We start from the raw sequence: 22,504 nt of genomic DNA, 5'->3' as shown, positions 1-22,504 counted from the left end.
CATTCTGGGTGTATTGCATGGCAATACTGTCTCCTACTGGAAGAAATCTTGATTTAAGAGCACAGAGTGCAGACATCATGCAAAATTTTTAACAAAAAAGTAGAAAACTTCATCCCATTAATTTTCTATGTTTGGAAGTAATTCAGAAAAATAAATCAACAGACTGGAACACTATTCCTACTTGATTTATAACTTGCCATTGTATAGCAATGTACCTAATATAAAATGAATATCCGCAAACATGACAAGAAAAAGTGCACAAAACTGAGATATTGGGTGAAGTCCTAGGGCCATGACTCAGCATAAAATCACTGGACTGGGCAACATTCGAACTCGACCTGTAACTTGCCATGGTTAAGCAATATATCAAATTTTAAATGAATATCTGCAAGCATGATGAAAAATAAAAAGTACATATAACTTATCTGCCAGACTGACAGAAGGAAGGAGTGCAAACCTTAAGTCCCTTCAATAATTAGGTAGGGGAGTAAAAAAATAGTGACTGCTTTTGTGTGCACATATTACCAATTATTTTAAAAATACAAACACCAACCAAAACTCATCCTGCCCCAAATCTTAATTGAAAGGCATACAAATGTTGTTTTTTTTTCCCTAAAATAATAAAAGTCATCAACACTTAGTTTTAGCTTTATTTCAGTTAAAACTTGACATAGTAATGTCATTACTTAAAATATTATAGCACTAGTTCTGCAAAGTTTACTTGAATTCATTACAAGTGAATTGTTAAGTTCATTAAGTTGTTATGACTAAAATGCATTCAATTTACTGGCAAATCTTATCAAATACATAGAAAATGTATATTCTATTTCATCAGAATAATCAATTTTACCATTATCAATCACCATTACCTATCCTAGAAAGACAAAAAGCAATTTCCAATAAAACTGCAATTCATACAGGAATGACTTTTATCAGTTAAATTATACCATATAAATAAATAATAAGTCACAGAGAATTGGTTTTATCTGCAGCATTTACCTGTGACGTACACTGATTGACAATGCTTGTTACAGTGTACTGGCCCTGATACAAAAATTAATATGTCAGTTTATTAGCAGGCATGAGTGACAAATTGGGAAGGAATCTGCTCCTCAAAACATCCAATGAAATTTTTTTTTGGTCACAGTGAATGACTTTGGCTGCATATGAACTGTATCACAACAAAATTGGATCAGGCAAAAAAGGTCATTTGAAAATATTAATTCTAAAGGCAAAATTTGGATTTTTAAAATTTTTTAAATGTACAAAAAAAAAATGCTACCTTTAAATTACTGATAAGCCTAATATAAGACAAATGATTTGTTACAGGTGAACCATGACCTGAGATACCCTGTGAGAAAGCCAGTATCAAAACCTGTTTGTCTAATATTCTGTATAATCTATCTTAAACTCTTTCCAATCAAAAAATGAATGGATGACAATCTAAGTCTTTCTAAACTCTGATCAAAGAATGAATGGATGACAATACTTTTAAAAGTCTTTCTGAACTTTCATTTTACATCAAGTTGAAAGCTTTCAAATCATAATTTCAAAAAAAAATATGACACTAATAGTTAGTCATAACACTGATTCACTTCATACTCTGCTTCAAATATTTTTTGAAAACCATGATATCCATAACTTAAAACAAAATCTTAGAGTCATCATCAAATCTAGGGCAAGTCTTCACATGATAATTAAAAAATTAAGAAAACTAACAATTTTATTTGGTAAAGCCCTCACTTGAACATTACAAAAAAAAAACTCTTAAAATTCCAGAAAAAAAATGTCTTTAATTTATTTACACCTTAATCAAGAGTATTAAAATCATGTCAAGTTTTATAAAAATCCCTCTGTAAGTAAAACCTACAATCATTAATGCAGGATTTTTACTTAATAATCCTCGGTTTTATCTGTTGAAGCAAGTGAGTGCAAAAGAAAAAAACTATTTTATAGAAACTGATATAATCAAACCATTTATGATTTCCATACTAAATGATGCTTTGAATATACAACAAAGTCTACAAAAATCACTGTTATAAAATGTACTTCAGTTTTACAGATTAAACACAAGCATAAAACCGTTACACAGAATTGTTGCTATAGATCTCCTGATCAGTATAAATCCACATTCTTAAAAAGACAATGCACAACAGGTGTGACATCACATACAGTCTGTACACAAAATACACATGATTACACATACAACCTCCTCACGATTAGTTACATATATGAAAGACATACAAGAGAGCCTTGCCATTAACGACTGGCTCCTCTGAGTATGAATGGACACACCACAGTAAAACAATTTCACTGCATTATTAACAAAGCCTTGCCACTCAACCGACCTAGAAATTAATGTTTAACATTGTCACATAATTTTAAACATTAGGTGTTCAACTTCTAAATTTGGAAAAAGAATTCATTTCACAAAGGTTCTTGGATTATAAAAAAATTTTACCAAACGAAAGTGAAATAAAACTAAAGACCTTTATATAGATATGGTTTGCATCACAAAAATAAAGTACATCCCAACCTCTTCAATGTGGAGGCCATTGATATAATAAACTTCAACCTAATTGTGAATGTTGAAGTCTACACATTATGTTAACCTACAATGTATCAGCAAGAAGTAATGTTCCTATGATAGCCAAATAAAATTTGGATGAAAATCCCGCATCAAATTAAAATTAGACCTATCAATTGTTCCATTCAGTCACTGCATCTAACAGGATCTAACATTACTCTATTCTACCTTCCAGATCTGCCAATCAGAATTCATCTTTCATTATTACAACAGAATTATTCAAAGGGAAAAACCCCATGGATCCTGAAAAAGGTCATCTGAACAAGAAGTAGAATAGAGTGTAGTTAGATCCTACATGCAGTGACTGAATGGAACAATTGATAGGTCTAATCTTAATTATACCGGAAAATCCTAACATTAATATTAAGGAGGTAGACCTAGGGTAAGGGACATAACTCATGAAATCAGTGATATGTTTGCATCATATTAAATTTCACCAAAGCCTCTCAAGCTTTCATTTGAAGCAGAATAAAATGAATTCAAGTTAATTAAATGCTTACATAAGATTGATGTAAAATGCTGAATACAAACGTTCCAATGATTTTTAAGAGTTGTGTACCCTACCCTAGGTCTACCTCCTTTAACGGTGAAGTAAAATGTTGACATACTTAGCATAAAAAGGGTTCATTTTGTGTTGTTGCAATATTTAGTGTTAAATACACTATAAAATTTGGCCTTCCAAAATTCAAAGTAAAAAAATATTAATGTAGTTTCTTCAGATCTGATTAGTTTACATTATGTATGAAACAGGAACTTCAAATAATTAAGTAAACTGACAATATAATTGTAGAGATTCAATGTTCTATTTTTTAAAAAAAATAATGCAATTTTATTTATTACTATGCAAATAATTTGAGGATGACATTCTGCATGAAACAGAAAGGTAACATTTAATGAAAACCTAACCATTATACTGTCAACAAACTTATTGTATATCTTGTAGATCATGACAAAGGGAGATAAACTCGAAGGTAATTATTAAATCAAGGTTAAAGGTTCAAAGATCAAGTCCTTGATATAAATACATGTATCTTTGTTGCACTTCTGTTTGTCATTCCTTTTTTTACTTTGATATGTAAAGAAAAAAAAAAGAACCATAAAAAAAAACAACAACTTCCTTAAGAGGAACTTATGATGAAAAATTACCTAGTAAGACAACCAATTAAATGTGTGTTTTCTAACACCCTTCAAGGTAAGGTCCTATTCTGATAAAAGGACCACCTTCTACACATTTTGACAGATAAGGTATGATAATTTCTTTCCTTAAATGATTGACTGACACCAATTCATCTGCTTTAGATTATCACAAAACACCAGAGAAGATGGACCAGGAAAATCTGGAGACCAGAAACACACATAGTATTTAATTGGCCTATCATGAACATAATGTTTGTTAAACTATCACCTGTCATGTTATACAGATGAATGGAAAAAGATGCCTTTAAATTCTCAACTTCATTAATATAAATTATGATATTAACATTTATAACATGACACATTCTATTGAAAAATTGCATTATGCATAGATTGACATCATTTCTATAACACTACCTACTTTCATGTTTATCTACAGGTATGTAATTATACAAAGTGAATACTATGAAGTTTTTTAACAGATACAATAATTTATCAACTGTAAAGCCTGTCATATCTATCCAAACTATTCCATGATGCCTAAGGTCAAAATATATGCCTACATAGAAGACATTACTTCCAGCAGCAGTAGGTCATCTACCAAGTTGATAATCCCTGAATTGATGAGAGAATGTGTGACTTTGTCATGATGAAGATGAAGCTATGAGATCGTCTGACGAGATGTCCTGCATCTGGTCAAGTATATTGGAAACGTAGCCAGCTACGTCAACTTCTAATTCTTCATGGCGTTTGATGAAAGGATGTTCCTGAAATAATTTCATGATAAATTAGAATAAGTTGGATTTTCAAGTTAAAATGCTATCAAGAACCCAGGATATCATTATGTATACATAAATTCAAAAAGTTGCTATATTTTTACCTACAAAAACAATGTAAAGTTTTCTTAACATTTAAGTACCAATCTGGGCAAAAGGTGGCACATCATTTTTCTAAATTTGGTCTTTTTGCAAAAAAAAAAAAAAAAAAAAAAAAAAAATTCGAATTTATATTGAAGCATCTATGATGTAGATATTTTTTGACTGCTTAGATAGGGAAAAAGTGTTCCTCTTTTCCATAGCTCATGTCAACTAAATATGACCTAACAATATCTTAAAAAGACAAGCTCATGTCAACTAAATATGACCTAAAAATATCTTAAAAAGACAAACTTTACAAACACTTTGATGGTTATTTCTGAAAGTTATGAGGTAAAAATACATGGATAATGCAATAAAATCTCCTTTTTCTTCATACCACTTTATACACATTTCGCCTCATTCTTAGACAAAGAAGTTCTTAAATACTTACTATCAATTTGATGTATTTCGGCCTCTGTTTTTCATCTTTAGTTAAGCTGCAATTAAATATCAATAAAAAATACATGTTTATTGTTATTTCAGTCTACATTTGCATAAGAAATCTCGTTTTTTGTTAACCTATGCTTAAAATTATATATATTTGAGGTAATGAAAAAAAACATATCTGTACGATACCACAACAAGAGGCTCCTGGAAGCCTGAATCGCTCACCTGGTTAAATTTTTGCCTTTTAAGGGCAAAAACTCTAACAAGGAGTTGTCAGACAATTTTGACTCCATTTGATTCATTGGACATATTTGTAAGCCTTATAATAAGGATCATTTCAGAAATTGAAAGCTACTGTCTAAACCCAACAGATTTGGAGATGTATGCAAAAATCTGCTGTCTGTCCCAATTGTTCTATTTTTAGAAATGGCAGCCATGCTTTTTCAGAGACCAAAAATATTAACTTTCATTGAATTCTGTGAGCAGTTTCTGAGGAGAAGATTTTTTAAAGTAAAAACATCATAATCAGAAAAAAACGTCCAAAAAGGGCAATAGCTTCAACATGGGTCAACAAATTTTCACCAAAATTAGACCACAGATAGATCTCTTCATGCTGAATAATTTTACCCCATGTCAGATTTTGGTTAAACCTAACCGTTTTGGAGATGTATGCAAAAATATGCTGTCTGACCCCAATGTTCAATTTTTAGTAACAGCTGCCATGCTTTATAACAGATCAAAAATCCAAATGGTTACTTTGTTAAGGATGCCTTTTAAAACAAAAATATCAACTTTCATTGAATTCTGTAAAGTAATTTCTGAAAAGAAGATATTTTAAAATAATAACATTAAAAACAACAATTACGTCCAAAAAGGGCAATAACTCCAACATGGGTCAACAGAATTTCACCAAATTTTGACCACAGATAGATCTCATCATGCTAAACACTTTAACATGTCAAAATTCGGCTAAACCTAACGGTTATGGAGATAAATGCGAAAAACTAAAGTCTGACCCCTATGTTATATTTTTAGTAACGGTGGCCATGTTTTTTGACGGATCAAAAATCCCCACAACAGTTCTAAGCACAATACCCAAAGGAACATTCTAAGTAAGTTTGGTTCCAATTAATCAAGTGGTGTCAGAGGAGAAGAGTTTTGAAAGAAATAACATTAAAAATAGCAAAAAAACGTTGAAAAAGGGCAATAACTCCAACATGGCTTAATAGATTAAAATGAAAATGTTACCACAGATAGATTTCATCATGCTGAACACTTTCACCCTGACAGAATTTGGCTTAACCTAACGGTTTTGGAGATTTATGCAAAAAACTACTGTCTGACCCCTACATTCTATTTTTAGTAATGGCCGCCATGTTTTTCGATGGATCAAAAATCCCCACAACAATTCTATGCAGGACACCCCCAAGAAACATTCATACCAAGTTTGGTTCAAATTGGTCAAGTAGTTTCAGAGGAGAAGAGTTTTGAAAAATTGTTTACGACGACGACGACGATGGCGGACGCCAAGTGATGGCAATAGTTCACATGGCCTTTGGCCAGGTGAGCTAAAAATGACAATAATGATGACCTAAAAAACCAGCATAATCTAAAAGGTTTACCCAAATCTCAAACATTTGGACTATAAACTTCACAATCATTTGCACTACTCCATAATTAGCAGTGAAAATTTGTACTAATTATGAAGATTCATAAGAGGTAAGTACCTCTTTCATTAAACCCTCTTTAGAGTGACTAATACTCATTCTCAAAAAATTAGAATAGAAAACAGTACAAGTCATAACAATGCTGATTCAAGTAAAAGTAATACAATAGCCAATACATTTCTAAGAATTTCTTGAATGATAAATAAACTTCAGTGAGTATGCTTAATAATATCACATGTCCACATTCTGATAACTCAATCTCCCCAAAATATTTACAAGGTTTTTTGGCTACTAACACTTTGTCCAAGTTTGAAAAACCAACAATGAAGGCACTATTCAGGCATCAACCATGTATCTATAAGTTTTCTAAAGTCATGAAAGTACCCCTCTGGAAAAAAATAATCTCTTAAGAAATTTCTGTGAAATTCAATCCCATCAATGTATTTATTATACTAACATTTCATCCACCCACCCCAAAAGAACGCAATATTCATCAACAACAGTGTTGACAGATATCAGAAACATTTACATGTACCTAAATCCTCCTCTACTTAGATCTACAGTGTATAATAGTGTACATTGTCACTACCCATCTACAATGAAAATGTTTTACATAAACCTACCAAGCATTTAAAAAATGTACAAAATCTTCAGAGAATCTGCCCTCTGATTTGAGCTGTGGAGGTGGTCCTTGGACAACTTGCTGCAGTTGGTCAAAGACACTATTCCATTTAGGATAAGGGAATTTCCCTGTAGCTAATTCCATCTGGAAATAAAGTTTCTGATTCATATCAATAATCTCAATTTAGGACAGAACATTAAACACTTTTACAATTGTTTTTCCAGTCTCTTACAGAAAACGGTATGAAATCCAAGCATTTCATTTTATTGTTCATTAAGCCTGACAATTCCAGTTGAATAATATAAGAAATAGAAATACATTTTTATTTTAAACTCTAAGGCCAATCTGTAAAAGGATGGAAAAGGGCACACCAAAAATATGCAGCTTGAACTTAGAATGTGAAATAATAACCTCTAAGTTGGATTATCTCCCACTGAAAGCAACTATTCAGATCCACATTACACAACCTTCTTAAAGTTTCATCAAAATCAATTATACAATTTCAGAGGAGTAAGGCGTAAAGGTACACGGATGGACATAAGGACCTAATGATTCCAAAAAGCAATGCCTGCAGGGTGTAACAAGATACAGCATATAGATACTTACTAGAGTAATACCTAAACTCCACACATCAGACCTAATATCATAACCTTTACTGGAGGCTCTAGGATCTATTCTCTCTGGCTGCAAAGAAAACAAAATACCTCAATATTGTAATCTAAACTGTGACCTAATATAGATACAATAGCATTATAGTCTTTTTACTGCTTAGGCCTACATATCTTACACATGGGTCTGGAAATGGTCAAAAATGCCGGTCATTGACCGACAAATTTCGCAAATGTCCGACAACCATTTCCCAATATCACACATACAAAATTGTCCACCCTTATAAATTTCAGTCTGCGTAGTTTTATTAGTGTATAAACATCCTGTCTTTCTGTCTCCTAATTGTTTATTGGAAATTAATTGAAAGGTGTATGTCAATTTTAGCCCATGTGCAGCCACCTGCGACTGTGATTTACCTGTAACTGATCAGTTGATTGCATAATTGAATTAACGGTACACGTGCAGCCCCATTGCAAAAAAGAATTAATTGAGGTGACTCAGACAATTTTTGAGATATCCATCAATCATTTTCCTGGAGATCTTTCAGAGGTAATGAAAGCACATATGGTGCTGAAACAATGAATCAGTTGTAGTTGGAAATTATTAATTTGCCAATTGAATCTTTTAAACGCAGAAGTCAACAGCCCACTTAAATAAATATACAAAATGTATTCAAGATTTTCTTTTATAAATAATCAATTTTTTTTTTCATCACTCGGAAGTTTTTTGGCTGTTTGCCTATGTGATGAAAAAGTCCAAGAGATATGATGTTCTGTTTACATGTTGGAACGTCCACGTATGGTCGAAACCAGACTTGTTCACTTGTTCAGATATTTGATAAAAGACAGAGTATGTGATGAAATAACACAAAATCCAATATTTATCTTAAAACAACTACATGTACAATTTTTTTTAAAAGTTTTGATATGAGCATGACTGACACAAACATCTGCTGAAGTTTGATAAAATGAGTGGCATGGGCTGTCAAAATTTCCAGACCCTTGATGTTACATGTGACAAAATTTTGACCAGTGAATTTTTGTGCTGCCCATTTGTGTTGAAATATAAAGAAAACATGGAACCTTCATGGAAACAGGAAGTTAAGCACGCTATAATACCTAGCTTAACCCACCTTTCTTTTTAAAATGCCTGAACCAAGTCTGGACCATTGCAGTGGTTTCCAACTTTTTGTTTTTTATCCCGATTTTGCCATTTGTTATATGGACTTTCCTTTCAACTACTGTCTAGATTTTATCGGTTTGTAAATTATGTTATTAGCCTTCATAAATACATCAAGCATCTTACAAATTAGAACAATTTAACTGTTTACATTCTAACATTCATGTTTGATGTAAAAGTTCTCAAAATTTAATCGAAAATAAATAGCATTAGTGAGAAAGATATGATTAACCATCAAATACAATCAATTGTTCAACTAATTTTATTACTACCTTGAGTGAATTTTTACCTTAGTCACTTTTGATTGGTTAAGTATCAGATATTAATACCTGATTGACACCTTCATTAAAATGAATTTTTGGCCAGGTGGGGTAACTGATAAAGAATCTTGTCGGCAATGTCAAAGGTTTCAGACACCTGTGCAGTCAGACGGTGATCAACTGACCATAGCATGTTTACTGTTAATTACCTTGTAGGATGCCATAAATGACCTCAGGGCACACATGTTTCCTGCAGTAATTGACTTTTAATCTTCAAATTATAGTTTATAGCACAGCGCTGGTAGCAAGATAGCACAGTACCAATCTTGACAGCACTGTTAAGTGCAGCGCTTTAAGGGCCTGGGGAAAACACTCCCCCCCACAAATGAAATATTTTTGTTTGTTTGTTTGTTGGGGTTTAACGTCTGAGCAGCAATATTTCAGCTATATTCAGACAATGAACATGAAATTGATGATAAAATGAACATGAAATGATGATGAAATGAAAAAGGGATGGGACACAAGGGCAATGGGGTCGACAAATTTTGATTGCCACTGGAAATAGGGAGACATGGGTAGGGTCAGGCAATTTAGCCTCCTGTGGCAGAGCCCTATGGTTCCAACTCGGGGAGAATACCACAGTAGGGTTCTTTAACGTGTGAGGAACGTGGCATCTTTCCCAACACGGTGCACCACTATGGTTTGCAGTCGGGTTTTCTGTATTATAGCCTGACAACCCCAGCATGTAGCCAGGAGTACCCCATTCCACCACCTGGGGCACACATCCCAGTTGCTCAGTGGGCAGAGCACTATTTAGTCTCATTTTATGACAAGCTTAGCGCTGCTGCAGGCCTATTCTTTTAACACCCGGACCTGCACAGGCTGAAATATTTAACAATCAAGATAAAATGCTTTCTTTAGCTGGGCACAGCTCCATATGACCACAGAGGTCAAACCTTGAAAAATTGGGGCAAGTATACACACTACTCATTGATACTGCTCTGAATTTTGATTCAGATCAAATATTTGACACAAGAAAAGATTTAACCCATTATTATTGTTACCCTTTTTCAAAACTACACCATTCTCCTTTTGTTACAAAAATATCCCTCAATGCTTCATTTTTTCAATTGGGAAATTTGGAATAACCATACAAAACCTTGAGTTAGTAGTTGAAATGATTATTAAACAGGATGTCATGAAAAAGACAAATCACAAATATTTAATCTGTAAATTTGAACACAAAAACACCATATCCTACCCTTCAACTACCAAACTGGAAATAGTTTATCTACTTTGAATTACTTTTTAGCCACTTTTAGGACAAATTGGGAAGAGGAAACAGTCCAATGTAGGAGGTAATTTATGACAAACAATATCACTGTTGACCAGAATTAAAGTGGCCCCTTGCTTACTTATGGTTCCAGTTACAACCCACAAAATCAATCCTAGCTTTCCTTTAGAGGTATGGCATTTTGTGGTACAATTTCATCGAGATCTATTGACATTTGGTTAAGTTATTGGCCCCTAATTCTCACACTGTTCAAGTTGTAACTCCCTAAATCAATCCCAGCTTTCCTTTAACAGCACTTTTTGGCACTTTCAAAGAGATCCATCCACTTATAATCAAGTTATTTGGATATCATGAAAATGCTTACTTCTGACCCCTTATTCCTACATGGTTCAAGTGACAACTCCGAAAATCAATCTCAGCCTTCCTTTTGTAGTATGACACCTTGTGGTACAATTTCTAATGGACCATACACTTCAACTTCAGTTATTGTCTGGAAACCAAACTGTCTATGTATGCCAGAGATTATGCAAATTTTTATGGTCATATAAATATACCTACTGCCATATATGGACGACAACCAGCATCTCTACTTCTTGCTATGGAATCAACTAATTGGCCACTAATACCAAAATCACAGAGTCGAATGTTGCCTTGACGGTCAAGGAGAATGTTTGAAGGTTTCACATCTGAAAATTAAATACAAGCATGACTGATCATTCTTCAATAGTAAAGAAACAAATGACCAATAATTCTTTATAGTCCATGAAGACCTTTATAATGGCTTAAAGTTACTAGTCTTTCTTGGAATGAAGAAAATAAATCATAAAATGGGACTAATAGGAAGCTGGATAGTACAACAGTCTTAAGGTATAAGAAAATCACTATGTCCTTTACAGGTTTTGAGTTATGTGCAAATTGTGTAGCTTTAATAGAATTTGGAAAAATGTTTCAAACATAATGACCTTAGAGTGAAAACCTCTGCATTTTGGAGATTTCTGGTCAAATTTGATCAGGACTTGCAAAGTTATTTGATTAAAAGTCATAATCTAAAAAAATTACTTGCCAAAAACCTTTAGAACTGAGAATCAAACAAGTGAGAATTTTTCTTTCTATAAAAATTGACAACAGTCATCTCTAGGACTCTTAAAGAAACAATGGTGGTCTACTGAAAATTATAACTAGAAATACTGTGATCAATAACCCCACTTCAAATAGACTTTAATGTCGAAGTCTTGTTGGATTATCTCCTGCAGCATCACCCAACAAAAATTATATTCCTTCACGCATATCTATATATGACACCAAGCCTTCCATTGAAATTACATCAAAATCCCTTGTGAAGTTAAGGAGGAACTGTGCTTACAAGGTTTTAACTCCTTTGGAGTACTCCAACAGTAACTGCATTTCTTCATGCACATCTACATACGATATCCAGCCTTCCTATCAAATTTCATCAAATCCCTTGAGCTGTTAAGGAGTAGTTGCGCTTACAAGACATGTGGATAGACAGACAGACAGACAGGGTGATTCCTATACACCTCTAACTTTGTTTGCTGGGGGTATAATAAGCAATTATTTTCTGAAAATATGTAGTAAAAATATGTCATTTTCTTTGAAAGAGTAGTATTGCATGCAAATCTATCAGTGATAGAGCTATTGTGTTGATACCATTTTAAAGGAAAGACATCAGGATTTTCATTAATTTCAACTAATATTGATTTACTTCATATGCTAGAGGACAGTTTAAAAATGAGAAACACAAAAAATGTTAATGCTGACCCAACAGGTAGTAAAAATGACCAAAATATATTAAAACTACTTCTTTAATTTTTAGCCAAAAAAAATGATTTATAAATTGAAACCTAAAAGTCACTTATAAGTTGATTGGAAGGTGTCTACAGGAGTTACCTTAGCCAATGCACTATCTACAGGAGTTACCTTAGCCAATGCACTATCTACAGGAGTTACCTTACCCAATGCACTATCAACTATGTTTGTTTACCTTAAGCAACTACAACTCCTTTTAGCAGAAAAAATGATAAGGGAAATGTTTTGCTTCCTTAAGTAAGTGTAGCTTAACTATGATATACTGCACTTTGAAGTATTAACAAAGCCATAATTGAAAGAAAGTTGACGCACATCTTTTCACTGTGACACACTACTTAAGCTTAAATGATAATAAACCAGATTTTGACAAAAAAATTAATGTTAATACCTTCAAATGGTTTGTTGTAACTTTTGGTTAAATACATTTCTTCTTACCTCTATGTATAATTTTTAAATGTTCTTTTAAATAATTTAAAGCTTTCACAGTCTGAAAAAGCAAGTAAAAAAATATGAGTTGTGTAAAAATAATTCAAATCACATTTCAATGAGTTACAAGATTTTGTAATGTTCAATAAATTTTGGAATACATAAGTGTTCATAGTATGCAGTAACCAAATTTTTATTATCCCTTAAGAACTTAAGACAGTGCTTGAAAAAGTGAACACCACAGCAGTTTGCTTGAATAGGATAGAACTTATATTATACTGAAAAACAAAATCAACATGTCAGACAGTTTTAACCTATATTATCTTTCTTTTAAATAAGTATATGTTATAGAAAGTTGTACAAAGTATTAAGCTTTTGCAGCTTAAACTCATTCCAATCAATTATAAATCATTTGAATACATTTAATTACTTTTATCCCATTAACTAAACAGTAAATATTAAATAGATATTACTACTTCCACTGAAGTACTTACAGCAACTGTTATTTTTCCTAAAATTTCTTCTGGTATCGAACTTTCTAACACATTATAAATAAATTTGTAAAATTTATCTAAAGAAGAGTCCATAACTTCCATACATATCCAACAGTCTCCCTGAAATGTAATTAAAAATATTTACTTACTTGATTACAAAAAAATAAACCTGGAAATTACTTCAATGTATCATTAACTAATGACTACATCAAGTTAAAGTTTCCTGCAGCCTTTGAAAAGAAATCCAGGTCCAAAAATGGTACTCTAGCACAATAGAGGTAAATTCAAGCATTATAATCTATTTAGAGAAAAATGACACAAAAGCAGCCTTCCAAAAACAGTGTAGGAAACACTAAATGTACATATTCCAAGGACTAAATAACCACATTTCTTTTTCTTACAATAAAACCACACATTTGACTTTCATCATTTTTATGTTAAACTTATATGCATTAAAATAATTAAATTTTCTATAATAAATAAATGAATTTTCTTTACTTACTTCTTTAAATAATGCACCATAAAATTGCACAATAAAAGGACAATCATTACTACGCATGACAACATCTAAATCCATTAACAACTGTTTCTGTTCCTTTTCATCAACCGTTGATCGTATTCTCTACAACAACAAGGTAACAAAAACGTGTGCATGATGGTGTCCACTAATGGATTATGTCAGACTTATAAGCACATAAAACAGCTACATTGCAACTGAGAATATCAGGTATTAAAAACAGAATGGTAAAAATACTTTAATAGCATAAGGTATAAAACACATTATTTACAAATTGAAATTTTCTTGCTTTTGACTTTTCGAATGAATATTTTCCATTTAGGCCAAGGAAAAGAAAGTGTTGCTTTTCATGTTACATCACCAGGAATTCATAGGATTGGTAGGTGGGATTTTTATTTATTTATTTATTTTTCAAATGTATAAGGTAACCAGAAAATAAGTGTATTACCAAGTAATTACGAAATTAGAAATGGTTTCTTTGATGTTTTGAAGAAAATACTTCCTATTTTCATGGATTTTAATTTCACAAAGTATGTTTTCTGATATACTTTAAACAATGAAAAGCTGCTATAAATAATAAGGATGGATGGTCTGGGACGTCCTACATACGTAGATGCTCTGTTTAAACATGAATGACTAAAAATCTTTCTGTTGGAAAGATGTGGTTGTTTGACCTTTGACCCCAGATGCACATTATCTTACATACACCCATTAGACGTCAGCCATATGACAACATAAATGTGCATTACCAATAAAGTTAAATGTGATAACAAATAGCTCTGTCCCTCAAAGTCTAAAATCATATCTGTTCACTGGATAATGCCAAAAATTGAATCTAAAATAGGCAGAGCCTTAAGTAATATTACCTATTTAAACACTGGATATTGCATAAAAATTAGTTAATTGAAGAAGCCTGCGAATGGAAATAGGACCGTCCAATGGGTGTCATTTTTTTTTTGTAGTATGAATTTTAAAAAGTTAAAGAGTCAGTGTGGTTACCTGAAAAACAACATTTTTTAGGCCTTTAACTAATCAATACATTATCCTTTTATAGAAATGATCTTACTTTGACAGCCATGACTTTTTGACTTTGAATGTGTTCCATTTTAAACACAGCCCCATGATTTCCTCTCCCTATTTCTTCTATTTCTTTTAAATCATCTGCTGTAAAAAAGTAACACTGAAAAAAAGAAGAAATCATCAATCAATACAAACCAATTACATGTAATATTAATATATTTTTGACAAATCTTTATTTGAACTGAACATGGACAAAACAAAATATTGTGTAACACACTCTCAATAAATCACTGAAATTAATAGATAAGTATTAAAACCAAGGCAGCCTTCAAACTTAAGGTATGCAAAAGTTTGCTTTACATAAAACGCTCAGCTGATACCGATTAAGGGTAATTATTTTTGTAGATCGCAAATAAGATTTTTTAAGAATTTTTCCTCCTTTTTACTTTTGACAATATTTTCGCAACCATGTATCGGAATACATATTTTTACTGTTTCAACTGAAAAAAAAAAAATGGCAAAACCTTTTAAGTGAGCAGGTCTGAATATTGCATGCACCCTCCTGCTTAAATAACTACATTTTCATTGAATTGTTCAACAGAAATTCTTTGACTCTTTTGTTACATTGCTAATGGAAAGCATTCCAGTGTTGAGAACCAACAGTGCAATAACTCAATTAATTGAATAAAAAGAACACTCACTAGAATGTGGCCCTAAACAAGACATTTTAATTTGCTTAATCAATTTGTAAGCACACTGATCTTTCATACTTTCATCTAGAAGCTTTGAATTTCTAATAATGCCACTGATAATGTATACATTTGAAAAAAAAATCTTGCTTTATAGAGATTCATGAATGTAATTGATACTCTCTTATATTTTGTCATGAAATTCAAAGCTTTGGTATCATAATGTGAAAAAATTAAGTTTCCGTTCACAACATAGTTACAAAAAATGGCTAGGTTCAACATGCTTAAAATGTAGGAATGAATATATCAAATTTAATGATAAGAGGTGCATATCTACAGTATGTATATAAACACAGAGTTTGAATTATACTGATTGAAAACTTTTTGAGTTGCAGACTACAGAAAGTAGGTACCCATAAGCATGACGTACAGAGCTGAGCAGCTACTAGACCTGCTTTTACCACCAGTGATGCAAGTAAAAAGGCAAATGACATCCACTCTCAACATTTCAGGCTAACTAGTTCATTACTCACATGATACTTTTAAAGGTGTAATACATATATCATACCTCTTTTGGAGCAATCTGTAACTTTCCAGAGGACTGAATACTGTGACTAGGTCTACCATACAGTCTTTCTCTGAAATATGAAAACCTTTTCAAAGATGCAGGCAAGTGATTAGTCCTATTTAAGTTTACCACTGTTTCCATCAATCTTGCATTCAAATATGTGTGAACACAGAACAATGTTTTAAGGAGAATCAATTGGTAATACCAAAGGTAAATAAGAATTAGAAATGTAATCGACTTCAAAAATATGTGCACTTAACTGTTTGGTAAAATTATTTTTAAAAATACATAAATTTCAAGAACATTTGGAATGGACAAGTTTCCTTATTTATGAATAGCATTACAGCCAAACCTCGGTAGCTCGAACTCCAAGGCACCATTGAAATGTGTTCGAGTTATCGGGAGTTCGAGAATTGAAGTTCAAATATTTCTGGATTTTTTTTCGTTGCTGGTCGAGTTCGACTTTATTGTTAGAAATTGCTTACTTCTTCCAAAGTTGTGTTAGTTCTTGGATCCTTTTCATTCGCTTTCGGAAGATTATGTTGATTTGTGGACATTACAAATGCTGTGTTCGCTTTTAAAAACGTTCAGAGTTCAAGTTCCTTGGTCAATAATTTGTTTTTATCTGATTTTCTTTCATGCTTTCATCATACCGACTTCAGGACATTCTTGAACTTTAATCAGTACTATGTTAAGATCAAAACTACCTAATTAGTGATGACTTAAGTATTACCTGTAACTAACTAAAATGACACTGACTAATGATAGGGTTTCAATTTTTCACACCTTTTATTATCCAAGCTGACAAAATGGCTGACGAGTTCGAGTTAGTGATGGTTATTCTCTAAGATTTACTACCAAACCGACCAACTCGTCAGTTCAAGTGTTAGAGAAATCCATGGTTATTTATATTGATTATATAGGAGAAAATTTTGGTACTGTGAATTGTGTTCGAGAAATCCCGGGTGTTCGAGCCATCCGAGTTCGAGCGAGTGAAGTTTGACTGTATTTAGGTCTGTTATGGTCTTCCATTTACAGGAACCAAACATGTTCCCAAAAAATTTAAATATGACAGTTGATTGAACTAAAATTGCCACTAGACACAATCTTAGCTTCTGACTATTAAATTTTTATACTAAAGTGTATTTGGTCTGTATATAAGCACAAAGACTGCCTGTAATATTAAGATTGTTGAGACTGAAAATTAAGGGCAAAGAAGCTGTTTTTGACCCTTCCTTAGATGAACACTTCTAAAAAAATATATAATATTTGGATATTAATTTATTCACTGCAGGAAAGATTGAAAATAAGGAATCTTCATGTGGATAAAGAATACTTTAATAGGACTAAAAAAAGGGTCACAATTCAATTACCTACTAAGTTTCCATGGCTATTTTGCTGTTGACAATGTTGAAAAGTTTCATGTCATGTAATTTCTGAGAAGCTTAACTTCGAAATTTGACAATCAAAAGCTTAGAATGCCTCTAGTGGCAACAGTTGTAGTAAGCATTTGTTGTTATCAAGATGATGATGATGATGCATTCTTCTGTACCAAGAAGATATATCTTGAAATTATGTAAGGATTTTGGTATCACTTGCTCAATAGTAGTGGATCAAACAGAACAAAAAGTGTTTTGAAAGATTTCAAAACACTTTAATGCAAATTCATGATTTTCCATACACTGAGTAATTTAATTAAAAAAAAAGGTTTGATAACACATATGACAGAACATTTGGTCCATCTGAACTAAAAAGAGGAAGGAAATTGAGTGTTGTAAAATAGTACTGCTATTTTAAGTAGTATGTTTTTGATTAATTCTAGGTAGTCATTGTTGAAATAACTACAGTACCTAAGCTGCATAAACTTACAGTCGAGTTGGGTATCCTAAACTGGCTAAAGAAGGTAAGTTACTGTGAGGATTTGGAAATCTTATTTCCAGCCGCTCTCGCATTCTTTCTGAAAAACATAACAACATTCTTCATAAAACAAAACAATAGATAACACCTTTTCTGATTAGTCAATCTAGAAAGGACACATAACAAGGATCAAACATGAAACTGAAATCATGTAGAGTTAGTACATGTATGAGCACATTATGATCACAATCCAGTGTATATATTACGGGTGTAAGGATTCCACTGCCACAATCTGATACATATCACAATCTTGGCTGATGATCTGATTTATTTCATGATCTTTACAAACATGTCTTGTTTGTGTTATTTCATTTACAGTTCAGTAAATTACATAAAAAATGACACATAACGATGTCCGTAGGATTTGACTAGCTTTCGTCCATTACATTTTATGCAAATGTAAAGTGCTTTAAACAGCAGGTAAATCAGTTTGTGATTGAGAAATAATTTTTAGCCATCATTACTTAGTTTTTGACCTCTGGTTAAGCTATATGAGGAATCAGATTGCAAAAACGACCCCGGTATTGATTTCCAGATCGTAACAAAAAAGATTGTGATACACTGATGCATCACTGTTTCACTACCCCCTAGTATATATTATGCTATAAATTCGCAGAGCTGTTGATAATTGTTAAACTTATAAGAACTAGCTTACATTGTGTAAGGGCTAATAGTTAGTTCTAAGATAAAAAGACATCAAAACTGAAAAACTTATTCAATCTTTCTAATTACCGCTATAACCTTGGTTCCCTTGATTACTCTTTCTAACACCTTCCAATAAGAATTGTTTAGGACTGCAAATTTTTATAAAAATCTTACTGTCATTTTCTCGTTTTAACTTCTTGCCTAAGGTTGCTTCTTCTACTTTTTCATCATGGTTTTCTGACACTGGAAATAATCAAAAGCACATGTATATAGAACACCTAGTTCATTTTAAAACAATTTGAAAAAAATACTTTGAAACAAAAACAAAATGTATTGCCACTGAGTACCTACTATAAGTTAGAAACAATTTCAACAGCTCTGAAATTTTTCAATATTGCTGATATGAACCATGCAATTTCATGCTAGAATTTTGTCCAGATGAAAGAACTGCAAGAAGACGTATCCTGCAACTCTGTATTAACATATTTTCTTTGCTGTATATGAATTTGTTAGTATAAAAGCTGAAATAAGCAATACAATTTTACTTTTTAAACAAATATGAATATTTGTCAGTATCAGTTTAAACAGAAGTAAAATGTAGAAAACCCTGGAATGAACATAACTCACAAATACTGTACATATGCACACATTTGAAGAGTAGGTTTTGGTTTCCCTCCACCCAAAATAAATAGGAAGTCTCACACATTGGTTACAGTCAAATTGAAACAAGTACAGTGTACTTTCAACAGCACTTTCAATGTTATCCTTTTACATAGTTACCTTCTTTAATATATAGATCACATAAACTGTCTTAAGATTAAGAAATCAAACCTGTGAGTTGACGAATTACAGGAACATGTAGAAAATAAGAACTGTATGATTTAAGAACAATTTACAACAATGATATAAAAAAAGCAAATGAACATATGTGCCAGAATCTTTGAAAAAATACAAAGGTTACACATGAGTCAATGAGACAGATTTTTTCATGAAGGTCTTTTAATTTTATGCTGTGGTATAGTATCTAATGTTTGGGACAACTGCTTTAAGAAACTAATAGGTTTGATACAGGTTGTTGACAACATTGTTTTCTTAGTTTCTTGTGTGAGGTTTTCAGAAAGACCACATAAAATGTGTACATTATTTTGAGAACCTGTGCAAGTGCCTTACATTTTCATTTTAAAGACTTTATTGACAAAAATGTGTGTTGTTTACCCTTTTGACCAATACATGTTTTGCTCAAAGTGGGATATGACAGGAACATTTTGACTCTTTTACACCAACTGCACATTTCTTGTGCATCTGCAAATGAGTGTTTACATTATAGTGAGTTATTGTCAATACTCTTTATTTAAATGTCATTTGCTCCACTCGTTGAATGATTAAACAGTAAAAACATAAACTTCTGTATGACTCATTGATCCTAAAATAAAACTAACATGGATTTCCACAAGTGTACGCTACCTTGACTGTCATTCGGCTTTTTTGGATTCTGATTCGGTTTTTCTGGGTCCGCCATTTTGAAAAACGGCTAATATTTGGTTGTTAATATTTGCCAGTATGACAGTTGTGTTTTTCATGTAAACTATTCCTTGTAATCCTCAAAACACAGCAAAACAGGTAGCAGTAATCGTTGGCTTAGAGGAAACGTGATTGGGTAGCGATGTTCATTACTCTGCGATGACTCATCTACTCGTAGTCTTCCTGGGAAAATCCCTGTGACGTCAAAACTTTGACGGAAATGAACGGAATTAGCCGAATAGCAGGCACCTGCTCAAATCGTGTCAAATCGGAAATTTCCGTGAACGTCAAAGAGTTATCTTTCGTTTCCTGAAGTTTTTGTTACCTGTAAAAACTGGATCCATCAATATCGTCAACCTAATATCAACCCAGGAAAATCAAAACACACCCAGAGGGCAGACATTAAAGCACATCCAGGAGTTGGAACAAATGGATTCGATTATCAGATCTCAGTACGTGGACTGAGATAACCCCGTGCATCCCACTGATTTCCAGGTACCCAAGTTAATACCTACTTTGCCGTCGAAAGATGAACTTAAAGATTTCTATATTTTTTGCCGCTTTTTATACCTCGTTGACACAAGCATCCAAACTTTTTGATTATTTACTTCAACCCTCTACTCTCTGCCGAAATAAGTAAATTCACATTTATCGGTATCACCACGCAGCCCAATGTCTCATCATTTTAGCGGTACCACAAACGTTGCGGTAACACTTATGGTATTAATTATATGCATTATATATACCCCTACACCACCGACAAATCGTCTAAATTGACATATTTTTCCTTAACACTAAGAGTATGTATGCTTCGGTAAAATGGCTTAAATGCTATTTTCTGTTTAGTACTGACAATATTAAGACTTCTGGGGTTCTTTTGGTAACTTGTGGCGATTTTCATAGTTAGAATTTATATTAAAAAAAAATGCTGAAAATGGATTTTTTTATTTTTCCGTCAAAAATCGTTTGCAGGCTATTACACTATAAAAACGTATCGAATTTGGCACCATTCTAAAGGTAACACAGTTTTCTTCATCATGACATTAAGAAAAACTTATTTTCTTGTAAGAACTTTCCTAAAACATTACCGCTACCTATGGAAAGAGTACCAAGGAAACCAAGCTTCTAGCGGAAATAAAATGAGTTTAACCCATTGACAAAAACCAGACATGGAAAACAGACATATACAACAAAGAACATAAAATAACTAAAACAATACATAAAGAGCAACAACAGTAAATGAGCAACTCGGACTCCACTAAAAACTGGAAGCATAGACCAGGTCCACCGGTAGCGACCCACGAGTTCATGATGACGACCATAAAAAATTCTTTAGTAACGACTTCAATCTTGTAGCAATATAACCCTGTTCCAGAAGCCTAACTGTTTAAAGTTAGCGCGGTACAAAATGTCTGTGTAGTTACGGCAAGCTCTGACATAACGTACGAGTTGTGATATGAGGTTCCATACGCAGGTACCGAAGGGATGTTGCCACATACGAAAGGAAAGTTGACAATACGGAATGAAAAGTCATCGCGTTTGTAGATGCGAATGTTCTTACGACCACATGATATCGAAAAACTTGATGCAGTGATTTCTCGGTTATGTAAGGATTCCTTTCGTTAAAATCCGAAACATTGTTACATATACGAGCAAATCGAACCAATTGTGATTGTAAAGACCATGTGATGGTGACAAGGGGACGTCACCATATAAAAACGGATAGTTGACAATGGGAATGAAAAATCATCCTTTTTATCGTAAATTTTATTATTCAGTTTACCATTATCGATATGAGTACTATTATCAGGAAACTGGAATACAGTAGTATAACTTATCTCGTTCTTTGGGGTAGATGTGATGTATAAAATCCTCGAAACTAGGATTGTTTAACAATAATACGTCATCTACATAGCGGACACTGAGATAAGAGAATCTGGCTAAACAATATTCCTTCCTTTGGATTAGACCAGCTATAAAGTCAGCCTCGTAAGAGTCAGCGAGTAGAGGAGCACGATTTTTTGCCATTTGAATGCCGACCGTTTGTTTACAAACGCGACCACCACACTGGATAAATACCTTATGTTGTCGACCAAAATTCCAGTATTTTGAAAACATCTTCTTTCGTACATTTGGAAGATGATTGGAATCGTTTTTAAAAAATGTGAAGAACAAACGATAATTTTTGAGAGGCATATTTAAGCGTGGTAGGGTTATCATTCTT

The 22,504-nt window shown here is 32.7% G+C and overlaps 1 protein-coding gene across 3 annotated transcripts; it reads right to left on the bottom strand.

Moving 5' to 3' along the window:
• Window positions 1–636: 636 nt before the first annotated feature.
• Window positions 637–20,483, bottom strand: LOC148619024 (dual specificity mitogen-activated protein kinase kinase 4-like). Of its 3 annotated transcripts, none has more exons than XM_088578504.1 (13): window positions 20,224–20,483; window positions 18,934–19,002; window positions 18,067–18,154; window positions 16,198–16,267; window positions 14,987–15,100; window positions 13,906–14,025; window positions 13,404–13,523; window positions 12,919–12,970; window positions 11,215–11,342; window positions 7,921–7,998; window positions 7,316–7,458; window positions 5,030–5,075; window positions 637–4,488 (listed from the first exon to the last, which is right to left on the bottom strand). In XM_088578504.1, the coding sequence occupies exons 1-13, from the start codon at window positions 20,276–20,278 to the stop codon at window positions 4,366–4,368; spliced, it is 1,206 nt and encodes a 401-aa protein (XP_088434630.1). In that variant the 5' UTR covers window positions 20,279–20,483; the 3' UTR covers window positions 637–4,365. The 3 variants fall into 3 exon arrangements, with proteins under 3 accessions (XP_088434630.1, XP_088434629.1, XP_088434631.1); XM_088578503.1 differs by lacking the exon at window positions 20,224–20,483 and adding an exon at window positions 19,975–20,145; XM_088578505.1 differs by lacking the exon at window positions 18,934–19,002.
• Window positions 20,484–22,504: the final 2,021 nt, after the last annotated feature.

Source organism: Perna viridis, chromosome 4 (genome assembly GCF_037379345.1).
Source record: "Perna viridis isolate PV_CMFRI_1.1 ecotype Kerala chromosome 4, ASM3737934v1, whole genome shotgun sequence".
In the NCBI taxonomy this organism is placed as follows: domain Eukaryota; kingdom Metazoa; phylum Mollusca; class Bivalvia; order Mytilida; family Mytilidae; genus Perna; species Perna viridis.
The sequence above is the reverse complement of the archived record's forward strand: the minus strand, read 5'-3'. Positions and strand labels throughout refer to the sequence as shown.

What these genes read in the sequence shown, in the direction of transcription:
- LOC148619024 (XM_088578503.1), bottom strand. Translation starts at nt 20,050, where the DNA reads ATGTGCAGTTGGTGTAAAAGAGTCAAAATGTTCCTGTCATATCCCACT. An exon ending in AACATGTATTGGTCAAAAGG is followed by an intron (nt 19,003 to 19,974) that starts GTAAACAACACA and finishes GATTATTTCCAG; the next exon opens with TGTCAGAAAACCATGATGAA. An exon ending in TAGGAAAAATAACAGTTGCT is followed by an intron (nt 12,971 to 13,403) that starts GTAAGTACTTCA and finishes TTGCTTTTTCAG; the next exon opens with ACTGTGAAAGCTTTAAATTA.